Source organism: Anolis sagrei, chromosome 1, assembly GCF_037176765.1.
Source record: "Anolis sagrei isolate rAnoSag1 chromosome 1, rAnoSag1.mat, whole genome shotgun sequence".
Classification (NCBI taxonomy): domain Eukaryota; kingdom Metazoa; phylum Chordata; class Lepidosauria; order Squamata; family Dactyloidae; genus Anolis; species Anolis sagrei.
Window position 1 is genome coordinate 90,260,378 of NC_090021.1, and position 18,305 is coordinate 90,278,682.

Consider the following 18,305-nt stretch of genomic DNA (forward strand, 5'->3'; position numbering starts at 1 on the left):
TATTTATTTATTTGTGTCAGGGTCAACCAGACCATTGTATTACATTTCTAACAGAACAAAACAAACAAACAGATAAAAAAACCCACAAAGTTCGCAAGCTTGGTAGTTGATTAAATGTCCTTTGACCAGTATCTGGCCACTTGGAGTGCCTCTGGTGTTGCTGCAAGAAGGTCTTCCATTGTGCATGTAGCAGGGCTGAGGTTGCATTGCAGCAGGTGGTCAGTGGTTTGCTCTTCTCCACACTCACATGTTGTGGATTCCACTTTGTAGCCCCATTTCTTGAGGTTGGCTCTGCATCTCATGGTGCCAGAGCGCAGTCTGTTCAGCGCCTTCCAAGTCGCCCAGTCTTCTGTGTGCCCAGGGGGGAGTTTCTCATTTGGTATCAGCCATTGGTTGAGGTTCTGGATTTGAGCCTGCCACTTTTGGACTCTTGTTTGCTGAGGTGTTCCAGCGAGTGTCTCTGTAGATCTTAAAAACTATTTCTTGATTTAAGTCGTTGACGTGCTGGCTGATACCCAAACAAGGGATGAGCAGGAGATGTCATGAGAGAAGACTCCTCGCAGGATTGCAAGACATCCGGGCATCCCCTGGGCAACATCTTCATAGACGGCTGATTCTCTCACTCCAGAAGCAACAAGAAGCGACACCCTGTATGAGAGACTTCCAAGAAATCTGGTAATCCTTTGTTTTGCTCATGTGGTAGCCTTGCAAACTTGAGGTCTGGCTTCTTTGACTGAATCAATCCATATATAATGTACTTTCCCTCTTTTCCTTTTTTCATCCACTTTGCAAAGCATTATAATCTTTTCCAGGGATTCACATCATCCCATAAGATGTTCAGTGTCAGTTTAGTACTCTTGGCTTCTAGGGAGAGTTATGGTTTGATTTAGAGGTTTGTAAAATCTGTTCTGTTTTTGGGTTCTCTCTCTCTCTCCCCCCCCCCCCCCCCCATTTTGTTTTCGGGAAGATTCTGCTTTTTCAAACAGCCCTAGTTTGATTTGCTCTGAAACCCATTCATTTCTTTTTAGCAGTTCATAGACTTCTCTAGCACCGCTTTTCCAATTTGTTGTTTTTTTCCTGTTGACTTTCTTCACTATTTGTCTTTCACAACTATACATAGAAATTGGAAATACTGTGAGCTGAAATTATTCTGACATGTATAAAAAGTTGTCAATGGGAAACCATTCTGCTTCTTCATATTGTGCCCTAATAGTGGCATCTTACCTAGAATACTGATACGTTAAGAAATGCTGTGGCACTCCCATTTATTTAATGCAAACTAGAATCACTCATGTTCTATATAGTGAAACACTTTTGTGTAATATATAAAGCAGAAATTGATTTTCTTCCTATATGTTTGTTGTGTATCATGGACAACTCTGATAGCGAGGGACTAGAGTTTGGAAATCACTGCATTAGAAGGACTTTACATTGTCCACAATGCTGGAAAATGACTTTTCTCTGTCAGTCATACAGAGAAGCAAGAAGGCTTTCCCAATTACTATTTATTATCTCTGTCAGCACTTACCAGCTGGAGTAAGATAATTATATCATCAGTGGCATCTACATATACAGTTTCTAAGAGCTCCCAATCAAAACTATATTGTAGCAGCTGCTATTACAATATACAATTGCACATGGAAATGCTCCTCATTGAGCTTAAGTACATGCCAATCTTCTGAAATAACACAGCTCAGGTTAGTTTCTGGTCTCCTGGGTATTTCAAAGCCCAAAGTGACAGAGAAGGTTCTCAGGGGGACTGATGTGTATCTGTGAGCAGAATTCATGACAAACTCTCTGTAATGTGAGAATTAGTCAAGATAATAAGAAAGTACAGAGCAAAACTAGTCTGAGATACTTGACCATATCATTCTGAATAAACAACCCCCTGTATATATAACTGAATAAGTGCAAGGTTTGTTAGGAGTGTGATAGACCTGAGTGATAGAACAAACCATGTTCAGACTACAGCAGGGGTTGGAATAGTATAACACACCATATATTACTCAACTACAACTCTTAGCAACTCTAGTCAACAGAGCCAATGCCGAGGAATCCTGGGAGTTGCAGTCCAACAACACATGATTCTCACTCCTGAATTACAGGCCATGAAGTCCTGCCCCATCCTGCCCTTGGTTCTAGGTGGTCTCTCTAAGATACAGTCTTTGAGCTGCTGTTTTAGAAGACTATAGTGGAATAATGGCTTGGTTAATATTGGGAGGTGTCAGAATTACAGTTCAAACACTGTATATAGTTCAAACACTGAATATACAGTTTCTTTCTTCACATAAGGAGAAGTGGCTTAAACATATGAACAGTAGGCTTGGGTAACCACGGAAAAATTTGGTTCTAAACTCGTTTCGTTTTTAGGGGGCCCTTGCGTTTCGTTTTTTTAATAATTCCGAAATTTTCCTTTTAAAAATTTCGAAATATACGAAATTTCGTATAATTACGAATCGATTCGTTAATGGCGGATGCGATTGCGCAATATGCTAAAAAAACCTCCAAATGGGACAGGGGGAACTTCTGAAGCTTCCCTCTCCCTCTGTTGTTGACTGTTGGTGTGATAAAACAAACAACAACTATAAAATTTGCACCAGACATGCCAAAATAATTACGAAATAATTACGAAATAATTACGAAATAAATTGAAAAAATTGTTTCGAATCTAATTTACTCCTCACACTATTCCTGCATGGCTCAATATTGGACCGTAAGCTAATTTAAATATGAATTAGTAACGAATTACGAAATTAACGAATGAAACTGCCCAAGCCTAATGAACAGGTCTAATTTCCCCCTCTTCTTCTCACTACTCTTTTATGTGTTAGTCAGACTTTACCTGGAATATTTTTCCCAATTCGTAGTGTTGTAGAGTTTCCTTTTAAAAAATGTTTTTAAAATAGAGACTGGATGGCTATCTGTCGAGAGTGCTTTGATTTGGTATTTCTGCAAGACAGGTGGTTGGTCTAGATGGCCCTTATGGCTTCTTCCAATTTTATGATTCTGTGATTTTTCATTTTTTTAAAAAAAACAGATATTTTGAAAAACAATTAAAAGTACCAGCATCAAAAACTATGTAGTGCTTTAAGAACTAATTTATTTCAGCATACAATCTTATGGAGTACAAACACCCAATCTTTTAAGGGTGTCTTGGTTTGAAATTTACATTCCACTTGCAATCATGAGATGACCTTTTACAACCCTGTGTTGGCTTTCATATCCGATTTGTGCCCTGGTCATTTTGGGTGTTCTACCCTTCAATTTGGCTAAGCGTCTCAAACCATGAAAGAGTTTAGAAGTGGTTAGCTTGGTTTTCATTTTCTCAGCATGAACAACAAATATGTGAAATTCACATGTCCGAGGACCTACATTTGAACTCTGGCTAGAGAAGGCAGGAAGGCTCTTAGCCTAATTCTGTTGAAAATGCTTTTGTTATAGTACTGACCAAACCTCAGATGTCTGCAACTGTGAAAAACAAGATCTGTTCAGTTAACACACATACACTCCTGCTTTTGAACTGGGGCATTTGTGGGAAAATGCTGCAGAAAACCTACCCATAATGTCCTGACCATATTTCTATGTGACTTTATGGTTTCTTATAAACACACCATGCTTCTAAGTCTTTTGGGTTCACTAGGAAGGAATCTGTACCTTTTAGTGATACTGATAATACCTCTATTGTCTATTGGCAATGCTTTTGTTTTTCAATGGCAATACCAGACCTGTGGGAAGCCATCTAAGGTTAGGCTGCAGTGTCTTATTCTATTTTTAATAACATTTTTCCTTGCTATCATCTTTCTTACATAGGACATGCATAACACAAAACCAAAAGTAAGGAATTGGAAAATCTTCTATTACTTGTTTGAAGAGAAGGATGGCCGATGGTGCAAATCTTTAAAAGGAGGTCTTTGCTTCCTTGGAAACTGGAATGTTGACAAACCCTTGGAGATTTAGATCTATGTACACTAATAAGACAGTGCACATTTCCAGTATGATCACTGCTGCCATTAATGATTTGTCTGCACTCCAAATTCTGTAATTTTGGCACTGCTGTGAGCCGCAAAGAGATGGTCAACTTTATCAGTTTATGAACTTAAGACTCTCCTCATTAAATGGAAGGTCTTCACTCCTTCTAGCATCCTCAGATATATCCATTGACCAAAGACAGTAGTATCTCTGCAGGGTGACTGCACTTGTCATTCTCTTAGCTGCGTAGAGGTGTATATTCAATGAAAGTGTTTCATAGAAAAAAGGAACAGAAGAAAATATCCTTATGTCAAGGCTTCAAAGCAAATATGAATGTCTGTGGCTTCCCTGAGGAAAATTGTGGAAGATCCAATCACTGAGATTTCCTAATCTTGCATGTAGTTATAAATTCGTGTGGCAGAGATGCTTTGTTTTGAACATGGACATTACTCAAGTATAGAATCATAGAATCCTAGAATTGGAAGAGACCTCATGGGCCATACAGTCCAACCCCCTGCCAAGAAGCAGGAATATTGCATTCAAATCACCCCTGACATATGGCCATCCAGCCTCTGTTTAAAAGCTTCCAAAGAAGGAGCCTCCACCACACTCCGGGGCAGAGAGTTCCACTGCTGAATGGCTCTTACAGTCAGGAAGTTCTTCCTCATGTTCAGATGGAATCTCCTCTCTTGTAGTTTGAAGACATTGTTCCGCATCCTAGTCTCCAAGGAAGCAGAAAACAAGCTTGCTCCCTCCTCCCTGTGGCTTCCTCTCACATATTTATACATGGCTATCATATCTCCTCTCAGCCTTCTCTTCTTCAGGCTAAACATGCCCAGCTCCTTAAGCCGCTCCTCATAGGGCTTGTTCTCCAGACCTTTGATCATTTTAGTCACCCTCCTCTGGACACATTCCAGCTTGTCAATATCTCTCTTGAATTGTGGTGCCCAGAATTGGACACAATATTCCAGGTGTGGTCTAACCAAAGTGGAATAGAGGGGTAGCATTACTTCCCTAGATCTAGACACTATGCTCCTATTGATGCAGGCCAAAATCCCATTGGCTTTTTTTGCCACCATATCACATTGTTGGCTCATGTTTAACTTGTTGTCCACGGGGACTCCAAGATCATTTTCACTCGTACTCCTCTCAAGCCAGGCATTGTCCCCCATTCTGTATCTTTGCATTTCATTTTTTTTCTGCCAAAGTGGAGTATCTTGCATTTGTCACTGTTGAACTTCATTTTGTTAGTTTTGGCTCATCTCTCTAATCTGTCAAGATCGTTTTGAATCCTGCTCCTGCTCTCTGGAGTATTGGCTATCCCTCCCAATTTGGTGTCGTCTGCAAACTTGATGATCCTGCCTTCTAGCCCTTCATCTAAGTCATTAATAAAGATGTTGAACAGGACCGGGCCCAGGACGGAACCCTGCGGCACTCCGCTCGTCACTTCTTTCCAAGATGAAGAGGAAGCATTAGTGAGCACCCTCTGGGTTCGTCCATTTAAGTATAGATCTTCTCACTGTATTTGCATAATGCAAAAGGGATACATATGCTCAATTTGTCTGTAGTATAGAGCTTCTCATAATGCAATATAATTTAAAAAGGAAACATTCATCAACCTCAACAGAATTCAGTTAGAGTTGCTAGACAGCAATCCAGAAATTCCTTCTTTAATATTAAAATATGCTGCTTAATTAAAAGAGACTGCAATTTCACCATCTGACTGGGCATGTGGCAGGTTGAACAGAACAACCAAGGAAATACTTAGTAGAGAAAGATTTTGTTCCCTCTTATTTTGATGTATGGGGGAATTTCAAGCCATTCTTCAGCTTCTGACCTACGAACCTTGGTTCAGACACAAGCAGTTCATTAGATCACGTTTGTCTCTCAGGCTTTCTGGTCACACATCTGTTAAAACATTTATATGCTAGGAAATGTCTGGGTTTGAATGTATAGCAAAGTGATCAGTCAATGACTAAGTCACACACAAGATTCAATACTCACCTCCTCTCTGACCTTAACAAGACCTTAAAGCAGAGGAAATTAAATCATTACCTTGAGTCTGGATTTTATTTTTATCGCAGGAGGACTGACCTGTTCTCAGAAGTGAATCAATGAAATTAATGATCATATTTGTTTCATGCCACACTGAAAAAAAAAAACACCCACAACTTCTTGTGGGGATTTTTCAAAAAGGAAAACTGTTTCATCTTTTTCTTTCCAAAAAGCAGTAACATAATCCAGATCTTGTCAGGAATAAATAACCTTTATTTTGAATTTCACACAAAAGAGCACTGCCAAAGCAGACAGAAGGCTTTAGATGTTGTGATGTTGAAGTTTATACTACCAAATCGTTGGACTGCAATATTGCAACAACAGATGAGCCTTTCCACAGGAGAAGCACTTCACATGCAAAACAGATTGTGAGCAATCTGGCATATCTTTCATTAGCTGAGAAAACAGTGCACAGACATACACATTGGCTCCCTTTCAGCCCAATCCTATGCATAATTACTCAGATGTGAGCTTTGCTCAGCTCATGGCCTTACTCCTAAAAATGTGCTTATAAGATACAGCCTTAGGCTGCAATGCTATTTTTTTTAACTTGAGAGCAAGCTACATATATTGACTTTAACAGGACTTTTGAATAAACAGGCATAGCCTTTTACTGCCATACATCTGAATGAAGCCCAATACCATCATGAAGATAGACTAATGAAATAATTTTTTTTAAAAAAAACAGGATTTCTAAATAATCTACTACCCTTTCTTGTGAATTTAATTACCAGCCACACTAAAGAATTGTGGGAGTTCCCTTTACTAAAAATACTGATCATATTGTGATGAAAAAAACAATTGTGTTCTTGAACTACAACTTACTGTGTCCTTTTTTCTAAAATTTGGAGAAAAAAATTACCAAGAGGTGATGCAGGTAGGTGTTGGTGGATGAGTGAGTTACCCATTAGGCAAAGCTGTGGTAGCAGAACAGGAGCCAGCAGAGTAACACCTTGTTCACTCATTTGTTCTCCAGACATAACTTATATTATGTCTAGCCTGTATTTGCTAGAATTAGTTATGTTAAGATGTTTCAAAATGAGTACATTCGCAGTCTGAAAAAACATTTCTGCCCCCACTCCCCAATCTAATTTGCAAGAAATCTAGGATGTAAATATATAACAGAATTCTGATTTAAATTAGTAGGCCTTCGCATCACAGTGCTGAATAATTGGCCCACCATTTCACAGTGCTGTGAAATGGTGGGCCAATTATTACTAGGTTCTCATTCTCTCTCTCCCACCCACACCCCATTATGAGAAAAGAAATCTCCTCTCCACATACATCCTGAAATTCTACATGCAACTGTCTTATACACTCACATTCTCTCCCTTTTAGTTGGGAGAAATCATGCAAACTTCATCATCATGCAAAATCTGTGTACGCAGAAAGCTCTTTTGCATTGCATATTTATGAGAAGTACGTTGTGCTGCTGGTAATGGTGAAGGTTTGTGCATGCTCTGCCGCTACAGAAAGGTGCTTAGAGGCCATATCACATATGAACTAGGCAAAGGTGTCAAACAGAGAATATTTCAACAAACTCTCAATAAGCAAAGTGAGAAAATGCTGTCAACAATTACTAAGTAGTCTTATATTACCACCAAGGATCTAGGTAGCATTTCATTAGCAAGTTTCTCACTTAGCATCTGGCGTATTCATTTAAGCAATATACAGACATCTGGATTTTCTTTTCCTTACGTGTGATTTATTTGGTAGCCATTGGCTCACCACTTGATAATAATGACTTTGGTGGTTTGGGATAATAGCCAGCAGTCACTGAGCCACTGGAAGAAAATCTGGTGAATCTATAATCCAGTGGTAAATCTGAAAGAAACAAACATATGATGACTTTATTAGGTATGCAGCATATATCAAATCTAACCAATTCAAGTAATCTAGAAAAAGCACTATTTTTCTCCTTTAAGCTCTTTATATATGTGCTTATTATTCTAAGATTTAATCAGACCACATGATTACATACTGGGTGCACAGGTTTATATGTGTTTTTTTTTTTTTTTTGTGAAGCTGATACTTTGGCTTATCCCATTGGGAATGTGAAATGTTGTTTACAAGAGAATAAATGTGCTTCTACACTACATGATTTTTGTATAATTTAGAAACAAATTGCCACTGCATTCTGTCACATATATACAATGTTATACAAGGAATCACTGCTTAGTAGTAATAAAAAAGACCATATATACCAAGATATCAAAGGAAATGGCAAGGGGGATTCTACTGTCACTCCACATGTTTTGGTTAAAACTCACAAATTAGAGTGAACGAAGAGCAATATTGTGTTTCTTACAACCATACTATGGTAATGTCCTTGAAACATCTCTTCTTACAACAGTATAAAAAATATATAATTTGACTTCAACAGAAGAATGAATGAATGTGGGCAAACATGTTTTGTTTCATAGTTCTGCTACTATTTTGGTGAACTTTCTAAAATTAAGGCCCATGGGCTGGATGTGGCCCTCCAAGGTCATTTACCCAGCCCCTGCCCGAAATCTAAGTCTTAGGGTTGCCCTAAGTCTGAAATGACTTGAAGGCACACAACAGCAACAACTAAAACCTTAACTAACTTGACTATCTCATCAGCCAAAAACAGACCCACTTCCCATTGAAACACTGGTAAGTTTTTGTTGGTTAAAGCTGTTCTTCATTTTAAATATTGCAGTGTGCATAGGAAGTGATTCATTTTTTTTTAAACGATAGTTAGGCTCCTCAACAGTCTGGATCATGAACTGGACCTCTGCTTAAAAAGTTCGAGGAACCCTGTTCTATTTGAAAAATATGCAACTGAGCCTTAAATAGTATGATTCATTAGGTGGCACACATGGTTAGGAAAGACGGACAAATTTCAACTATGATTGCAGATAACTGCCTGAAGGTTTGCAGATCCTGCATAAAAATTATCTCTCAGAGAGCTACTGTCAATATTAGAGAAAATAAGCCCAAACTTGATTTCTCGTATGAATAGTTACATATCCTAGTATACTCATCAAAGAATGCATTGTTCACTTCTCTGATTCCAAGCCAAAATCAAATGGCTTCACAGAAATCTAAATGTTATTTTGGCTTTGTGGCAGCTAGGCTTTCCTTTCATCTGAACACCCACAGCACTACTCATAATTGTCCTCTGCTGTGCCCCAAGAGCTCACTGTGTGCCACCTGAGCTGGGAGTTCCATCTTCTGTCACTATCTCTTGTTTCATTCCACATTGTCTCATCACAATGACATCATACTTCTGCAGAATATTAATAACTGTCAGCTATCATGCTACTGTTGTCTTTGATAGCACCTCTGCTAGCCCCATCCCACAACTGTTGCTGCCCAGTATTAATTTGGCACATTTAGTTTGGCTCCTCAACAAAAACCTGTCCGACATGAGAGATCCTACCAGCTGTTGTCAGCACAACCAGCATGCGATCCCATCACCACTGAAAGATAGGGTCATGAGTGGCACTATCATTAAATAAAGTACTCCACTCATGATTTTTAAAGTGTGTAAGAGGATAAAAATTAGCCTTCACTAAATAGTTTTAACATTGAGTCTGTTCTCATAATCACTTTTGACTTTACCTTCCTGCCCTTTTTGCACAAATACTTTGTTTTGTTTTAGTGGTACGCTGCTATTAACTTTGTATCATCCCTCAATGATTTGATGCTGTAATCACTGATCCTACAAACAACTGGGCTATAGTGCTAGGAAGGCTACCTCAAGCTTCAAGAGTAATCCTTACTAATCCTTAGTTTTAGGTTCTTTTAAAAATATGTTGATATTTGCACAAATGTATTTGCTAAGCAAAGCATCAAGGCACAGCTATTTGCTATGGAGTTAAAAATGTGATTTTCTTTTAACGAAAGAGGAAGTTTTAATGCAATCAGGGAGGAGCAGCCACACCCTGACACGAAAATAAAGACTAAGCCATTGGAGAAGGAAGTTGAGTCAGTATAAAGCATCTATCTATAGCTAAATCACAAAGAACAGTTAGAATCATACTGTTCAGAGAGATGCTCTTGGCAAGATTGTGAAATACTTTGGTTCTTTCTAAAAATGGATAACAGGTTGAAATCAAGGAACTGTAAAAAATAAAAATAAAATAAAGATGTCGAAGACCAGGACAAGGAGAACACATATAACAGCATCCATTGTGACAAAGACTAATAGGAAAACACACTAAAGTGCTCCCTTATACTTTTTGACATTTTATTATCACAGGAACAGTGCTAAAATCTATTTTTGCCTGAATACTATTAGCAAACGTTAAGGCTACTAACATCCATTTGATTTTTCTTATTTTATGAGGTGCGGGAGATAACTTCTTAGAAGTCTGTGCCTTCTGTTTTTTAATGCACTGCATTTGTTCTTTCTTCCAGATTTTTGCAACAAGGGCATGCTGACACAATTCAGCACTTTCCGCACAGTATAGCGAAGAAACGGCCTATTCCTGCTGATTTAGATGTTTCTGAAGTTTCATTACATCTAGCCTCTTTGGAAGACTGGTAGGTTCACAATTGAAAAAACTAAAACAGTCTAAAGTATTTCTGACCTTAACTTTTTATCATAATAAGCACCATGCTTCATGCCTGGACTCACAGAGCAACCTCACAGTCTGAATCTGACAGATCTATTGTTTTGGAAGGGAGTGTATACTGGGGAGGGGGCTGTATTTAAAATACACACATACAATGTAAATAGCAAGACACAAACCAAGTCAGTATCATCAGGGTTGAACAAACAATCAGGAATGAAGCCCTACATGAGTGTGCCAGAATTTTATACTTATTTTCTTTAAAATATTTATAAACTACTTTTCAGCTTTGGCTCTTAAAGAAGCTCATGAATAAAACATTAAAACAATACAAAGATCATGCAAGGATAACATACTAAAGTGGAAAATTGTTGATTATCAAAGGAAAAGTAGAGATAACCAAAAAAGAAACAAATAAAGTAGTGTGCTACAATTAAGAGTACTCATTTGGCTGATCCTTTCATGTAACTATTGATGCATGCTGCAGAGTTCTTGCCATTTTGTCGGTAAACAAAACATAAGCGTATAGGGAGCATTAATCATTATAGGCGAGATAAAGAGTGCTACTGTAAAGCAGTGTTTCTCAACTTCTCCAAAGATCCAGCCAGGTTGGTCAATGGTTGAATATTCTGAAAACAGATCCAAAATATCTGAATAATAGATGGAGAAACAGGTTGAAAGAGGAAGGAGACATCTAAATTATAAACCAATGGCTTAAATCAAGAAATAGTTTTCTAAGATCTACAGAGATACTCGCAGGAACACCTCAGCAAGTAAGAGTCCAAAAGTGGCAGGCTAAAACCCAGAACCTCAAGCCATGACTGATACCAGATGGGAAACTCCTCCCAGAAGACTGGGTGACATGGAAGGCACTGAACAGACTGCGCTCTGGCACCATGAGATGCAGAGCCAACCTTACGAAATGGGCGACAATGTGGAGTCCACGACATGTGAGTGTGGAGAAGAGCAAACAACAGACCACCTATTACAATGCAGTCTGAGCCCTGCCACATGCACAATGGAGGATCTTCTTATAGCAACTCCAAAGGCACTCCAAGTGGCCAGCTACTGGTCAAAGGACATTTAGTATAATGCCAAGATGGAATGGAAGGGAAGGCAACAAATCAAGAAAACAGCATTGTTTTCTTTTTCTTCCAATGCTGTTTTATTGTTTTCTTGCCTTCCCTTCCATTCCATCTTTTCACATGAGACAACATCCTGGTAAGATGGAGGACAAATACAGATGTACAGCTCCATCCTGACTTTCAGTATTAATTTCCAGACCTGGAAGCTAGAGTTGTTATGTCACTTTTCTGTGTCCCAGTAGTATGTCAGTGGGCAGGAGTTCTATTGGCTGGCAGGTACATATCCATTAGGGAAACCTCAGCAAGCATAGTTCTGCCTCTGGTGATGTTCCTGCTAGCAATAAGCCCCAAACTGGGGTTTGGGGATGAAATGGAGGCAGGTTTGGATCTACTGCAACTCAAAATCAATCCTTGCATGGTCTGTGTATTGTTTTAATATTTTATTCATGAGCTATTCTGAAAGCCAAAGCTGAAGAGTAGTTTATAAATATTTTAAAGAAAGTAAGTACAACATTCAGACGCTCTCATATTGCTGATTATTGGTCCCAGCTTGTTGTTGTTGACTTGCCTCTTTTGCTATTTACAGTGCATGTTGATATTGTAAATACCCCACCCATCCACTTCCTTTTGAAACAATAGCTCAGTTAATCTTTCTCCACATTTTCTGTTCTAGGCAGCATGAGCCAGCAAGGCTTGGGAACTGGCTGATAATTTGGATTCCCTTTGGACTGATCTGGATTATTATACATCAATTCATAGGAACATTTGTTTGGGCAGTTTACAAAAAAGATTTTCTTTTGTCTGATGTCTGGTGAAGAAACCCTTCTCATCTGAGGCGATTACAGGGATTACTTTGGATTATTTTGTTTTAATATTCTACAAAGCTCTAAGAAAATCACAAAAAAGATTTAGAAAAGTGCATTATGTTTCTGAGCAAGATTTCTGTTTGGATCTGATTATAGCTTTTTGGAGAGTTATTTCTTTGAATGTTTGACTAACCACCAACTGAGGGTTCAACTCTGATAGTTTGTGATGTTAATCTGCTTTAATAATTCGTATGTTCATAAGTATACTGCGAGACACCAGTTTCAACCTCCCTATGTTTTAATTTTTTCCAAATTTAAAAAAAAAACACTTGATGGCTTCTTAGACATTTGAACTAGCACAAAAGAATTCCACGTGTAATAGAATCCTTTTTCAGTCAAAGTGTTTTTGAATTGATTGGAAGGAGGGATAACAGCACTATCAAATATAATTTAGATTGAAGTGGAAAATTGCCAAGGAATTGCAACACAGTTGGAATTTGCATTCAAAAAAGGAAACTTCTTGAAATGAAGGGACTGGGAAAAAGGAAGTTCAAAGGGAAAGTTCAGATTACTGAGCAGGAAAGTGTTCTTGAGGTTGCACTGGATAGCTCAATTATAAAATGTCAACTCGGTGTGCATTGGTCATGAAAAATGCAAATTCCATGATGGGGATCATTACGAAAAGAAAAACAGAACTGCTGGTATTTGAATGCCTGTCTGAGACCACACTATAAATACTGTGTGAAATCCTGGCCACCACACTTCAAAAAAGAGCTGTGTTTTCTTGTCATTTTTGACGCTTGACTTTTCTGAACCTGTCATGCTTAACTCTTTAAAGTAACTCTGAAAACAAATTAAAATTTTCTTACACTACAAGAGCTTGGGAATTCTCTGTCATCCTGACACAATACGATTGCCTCTGTTTGACTTGGGGACAGAACTGTAAATCTGCAGCTCAAGGAGTGTTTAGAGTTCTTGGAACTAATATTCATTGCAACTTATCAAAATTAGTTAAAATAAACCATGTGGGAATTTTGACAGACCAACTCAATGACATCCACTCTTACCTGCTATTGCTTCAATACTTGGGATTGTGATGGTGCTATAAGCACCAACGCATTTGCACGGCCAAGTATTTACTAGGATTTCTTCTGCACCTCCCTTTCCTGAAATGCCATCCACAAAGAAAGAGCCCCACTGTTTAGATGCATAATTAAGAGCTTTTGGGTGATGTCTCTGAAACATAAAAGAACATGAACATGATGCACAACTCCTGATACATTCATGGAATATGTTCTGTGACTGTTGGTGTTGATGGTATCTTCACACACACACAAATCATGAACTTCTGTGCATTTAGAGATGTCTCCAATACCCAAGTCTGTAGAGAAGGACTTGAATTCCCCCATGGATTGGCAGCATACTTTCATATTCTGTAATTCTTAAGCAAACAAACTCAAATTCTATTAAATCAGCCCCAGCTAGAATTCTGTGATATATCCTTAGAATATTCATGGTAGTAAAACTACATTTACCTCAAAGAAATGCTCTAATACAGCTTGAAGGACAACTTAAAATCCATTTTATTCCAACAAATACACTACTTACTCAGCCTTACTGGCACTGGCCTTCTGCAGTTCCCTGGGGATTCAGACAGTAGTCTTTTCCATCCTTACTTGGATATGGTGGGCATTTAGAACCTAACATGAATGCTATCGGTGTGCCACAATCCTTCCTCTGCACAGAAGTAACTCAACTTGCATATCAGTCCGCTCTTACATAGAGCAGATCTTCCAGATAGTCATGATGTCTTTTCCTTTTTCAGGCACTAGTTTTCACGGGAAGCATGGTTTGAAGCTGTGGTTCCTAACCTTTTTTTGACCAGGGCCCACTTGCCCAGGGACCACTCTCCAATATTAGTATCAAAAGGGTTACAAATTAGTTTTTGGTCAACTTTAGATTCCATTTGGGGTACTGATTCACAAAATTGCATTGGATAGACTACATCAGCTCTAGTTTCTGATACAGGACATATGCCATGGCCGGCGACAGGGAAGGAGTGGAAATAAAATAAAATAAAATAAAATAAAATAAAATAAAAAGGAAGGAAGGAGGCTTGCGGACCAGATTGTCATCCTCGTGGCCCACTGGTGGTCCACAGCCCACAGTTTAAGAAACACTGGTTTAAAGAGAACTATCAACATAGAAATGGTACATATACACAGGAATAAAAATACAATGATAGGAATAAGTTTCTGGGTCACAGATTATGGCCTAAAGTTTAAGGCCTATAAGCAGGCCTACCATTAGTCTGTCTCATACAACCATTTTAGAAGCACTGGAGACAATTTAATTAGATGTAACATCAGTGACTTCTGTCTGACATTTATACATACTGATTTTGTACTAGGGAAAAAGTATCCTCCCTTCACTTTTAATCTTGTAAGATGAAAAAGGACAAGTTGACAGGGATAATTTTAAAACAACCTAAAACATTGTGTAAGGATTAGAAGGAAGTCCCTTGGAAACAGTTTTTGCTAATTGGTTTATTTAGTTGCAGAGCCATGCCTGTAAAGTGCTCTTCCCCTTGTGAACTACCGCCCTGCACTGACCTACTATAGCTCTGCTCAATTCAGACTCCTTTGATCAATGCAATTGACTTCTTTTCTGATTTCACTGGTGATGGAAATAATAATGCAGCATAAGTCTCTTGCAGTAACACAGAAGAAGCCTGGCTGAACTAAAGCTCTTTAAACACAAACAATGTGCTTTGAGAAAGAGATCAGACAGTAAAGTCCAGGAAGTGCCGGACCTCATGCTAGCTTCCTTGAAATGCATGGAAAATGACAAAAACCACAACTATTCCTTCTGTTGGTTCAACAACAGCCAAAAGTGCAGGTGGGAGGAAGGAATAAGCCCTAGACTTTAGAAGCAGCATTCTCTTGAACAGTTGTTCATTTTTGCAAGAGGCATAAATATGTATGCTGTTTGAAAAATCAGTGCCTTCGCTTGACTTACATAAATAATCTTTTCTGTTTGTGTGTGAATATATGTAATGAAAACAGTCCAGAAGGTCTTATTTGTCCTATTTCCTTCAGTTGAAAAACACAGGAAGGAAACCACAGTTTCTATCTTGTCTCCTGACTTTGATATGCTATTCAAGATTTCAAGCAAAACAGAAAGGATTTTTTTAATAATGAAAAAATATATAAAGAATGTTTTCACTCTTATTATAATTAATCATGATTCACTAGCATTGTATTTTATGTATTATACCACCTTGAGAGATGTAGTTATTCATTCCTAATTTATAGATGAAGAACATGTAGTAGAGGCCAAGGGTATAAGCACTGATTTTATACAACTGCTAATCAAAGTGGTGGCCTGTAAGCAATTGGATGCCAGTCTGCAGCATGTTTCAATCGGTGCAAAATATAGTGCATTTGAGGGGAAAAAACAGTAATCCTCCAGCATCAAAGAACTTAAGAAGCACTCTCTTAGGTCACTCAATAAAATTAATGGATGAGTATGGACTGAAATCTAGACCTCTACTTAGACCTAAGCAGATCATAATGATAATAAATCAAGTACCTTAAATTCAGCTTTTCTCTTATGGCCTGTCAACACCGTCAACATGTCATTTAAATAAACTTCTAAAGTTTACTGTTAAAAAAATGTTAAATTATAGGAATCATCTATGCTCACCAGGAACACAATTTTCCTTACTTCAGGGGAAATAGCACGTAGCAAGGAACATTGCTCTGATACTGATAATTAATGATGTCAAATCCCAGGCAACTCAGTAGGAAGAGTTACATACAAACTGCATTCAAACAAGAAAGTATTTTCATACCATCCAATCATTGGAATGGGGCTTCTCCAAAGAACTTCTTGATGGATTGAGTTCTTAGTGATGATGAATATATCTACTGGTATATAAGTACTAGAACAATGAGAGAGGGGCCAGTGAAATAGCAGTGGCCATCACCTTGGGCCAAAGGAACCTTTTTTCTGAGGCTCAAAAAAACAGAGGTGTCTTAATGAAGCTGAGGAAATCTGCATGCATAAACTCACAAATTATTTAACATATGAAGATCTGCGAGTGTATTTCTAATACATTGCAAAGTACATTGACTGTATCTGGGTTGCACTGCTTTCAATTTTGAATATATAACCCCAATCTAAATGCAGGCACACCTAGCAATACCTAAAAATATCCAAAGTGCAATTATATTTAAATTGAGATGAAAATGTCAAAACTGACCCAAAGGCATGTATAGCTAAAGAAGAAACGAAAGGCAATCTCCATATAATGTAGGAAGACTTGGGGTTACATTAGATCATAGTACTTAGCATCCTTACCTCATATTTTCCTTTCTTCTCTAAAGGCTCAGATTCTGTCTCTGTAGGAAACATAACATGGTCCCCACTAAGCTCCTCTAAGATGAGTATGGTCTCCCAGTTATTATAGTGACGAGCTGCAAAAATATCTGAGTGCATGCTGTCACCAAAGTAAACAACCTGGAAGGGAAACACCAAGACGGTTACATTCTAAATATAAGAGTATAGACCAGACCTGCACAACATATGGCTGAAGGGCCGAATGTAGCCCGCACAAGCTGTTGGTGCAGCCCCTTTAAATCAATCTTGACAAGAACACTGTGATAGGTTCATCTAAGGATTGCCCTAAGTCTGACTTGAAGGCACACAACAACAATCTTAATTGATCATTAAGTATACCTTACTTGCAAAGTGAAGTCCTAAAAATGTATTTGTTGCCCCAAGAGATTTAGCCTATCTAATTTTGACCCTTTATGACTCAATTTGTGCCTGGTATAGACATATTTGATCATTCAAAAATCATACAATCAGAATTGCATCAGTGGGACCATGTTTATTGGTCTCATTCAGAGCTTAGAAGATTTACTTTTAAAAATCTCCCAGCAAAATGCTCACCAATTCCACTCCCTTTGTGGCATTCCCACTGCTTGCAGAAGACGTAAAGTAGTTCGCAGCCTCTAGTTCAGTGGTTCTCAACCTGGGGTCCCCAGAAGTTTTTGGCCTTCAACTCCCAGAAATCCTAACAGCTGGTAAACTGGCTGGGATTTCTGACAGTTGTAGGCCAAAAACATCTGGGGACCCCAGGTTGAGAACCACTGCTCTAGTTGTTTTGGATTTTAACTCCTAGAAGCCCCAGCCAGCTTGGCCAACAGTCAGGAATTCTGACGGTGAAATCCAAAACCTTTGAAACACAAAAGAATTAAAACCACTGGTCTAAAGATATGAAACTGCTGTGCGTAAGTTCTCAGCGTAATGTATTATCAGGCTTCTAAATTGTCCATAGAGACAGTTTCTGTGTTTCAGATAGTCTTCCTCATTTGGAGGATGGTGGGACTTCATGACAAGAACACAGCTATCAAGCACTGGCAGGTCACTCCTCACAATTCTAATTATGTGACCTTTGATATCCTGAATACACTTTATGGTAAGTATATACATTTTAAAAAAACACACACACAAGGAAATGGGCCCAAAGATATATCTGTTGAGCCAGGCCTGTAGCGAGGGGGTGGTTTTAGGGGTTCAAACCCTCCCCGAAATGTTTCAGATTTTTTTTAAAAAACTAGTTTACTCATGAATTTTAACTGGTTAACCAAATCCCCATGCTAAGTCTATGAGAAGCAAAAAATTAAGAGTCCCTCCAGAACTGTAAGCACTATCTCAAGCAAATATTGATAATTTATTCACACTGTCATTACTTGCAGCAATAGCCAATGTAGTGAAGCAACCAAGGTGGGTGTGTGTGTGTTGAATGCTCTCATTAAGGAGGCTAGACTTGGTGGAGGTGG

General features: G+C 38.5%; 1 protein-coding gene and 1 long non-coding RNA gene across 2 annotated transcripts in view; one reads left to right on the top strand and one right to left on the bottom strand.

The window, feature by feature from the left end:
• Window positions 1-450: 450 nt before the first annotated feature.
• Window positions 451-12,887, top strand: LOC137096800 (uncharacterized). Its single transcript, XR_010909726.1, has 3 exons — window positions 451-675; window positions 10,411-10,536; window positions 12,324-12,887. It is a non-coding gene; the product is annotated as an uncharacterized lncRNA (long non-coding RNA).
• NT5DC1 (5'-nucleotidase domain containing 1) overlaps window positions 6,217-18,305 on the bottom strand; it is a 112,927-nt gene continuing 100,838 nt past the window's right edge. Inside the window, exons 10-12 of the mRNA XM_060753202.2 lie at window positions 16,819-16,977; window positions 13,524-13,692; window positions 6,217-7,848 (exon numbers count right to left, since the gene is read on the bottom strand). Coding sequence (XP_060609185.2) covers window positions 7,730-7,848; window positions 13,524-13,692; window positions 16,819-16,977 — 447 coding nt within the window. The 3' untranslated portion in view covers window positions 6,217-7,729. The remainder of the gene's footprint in view (window positions 7,849-13,523; window positions 13,693-16,818; window positions 16,978-18,305) is intronic.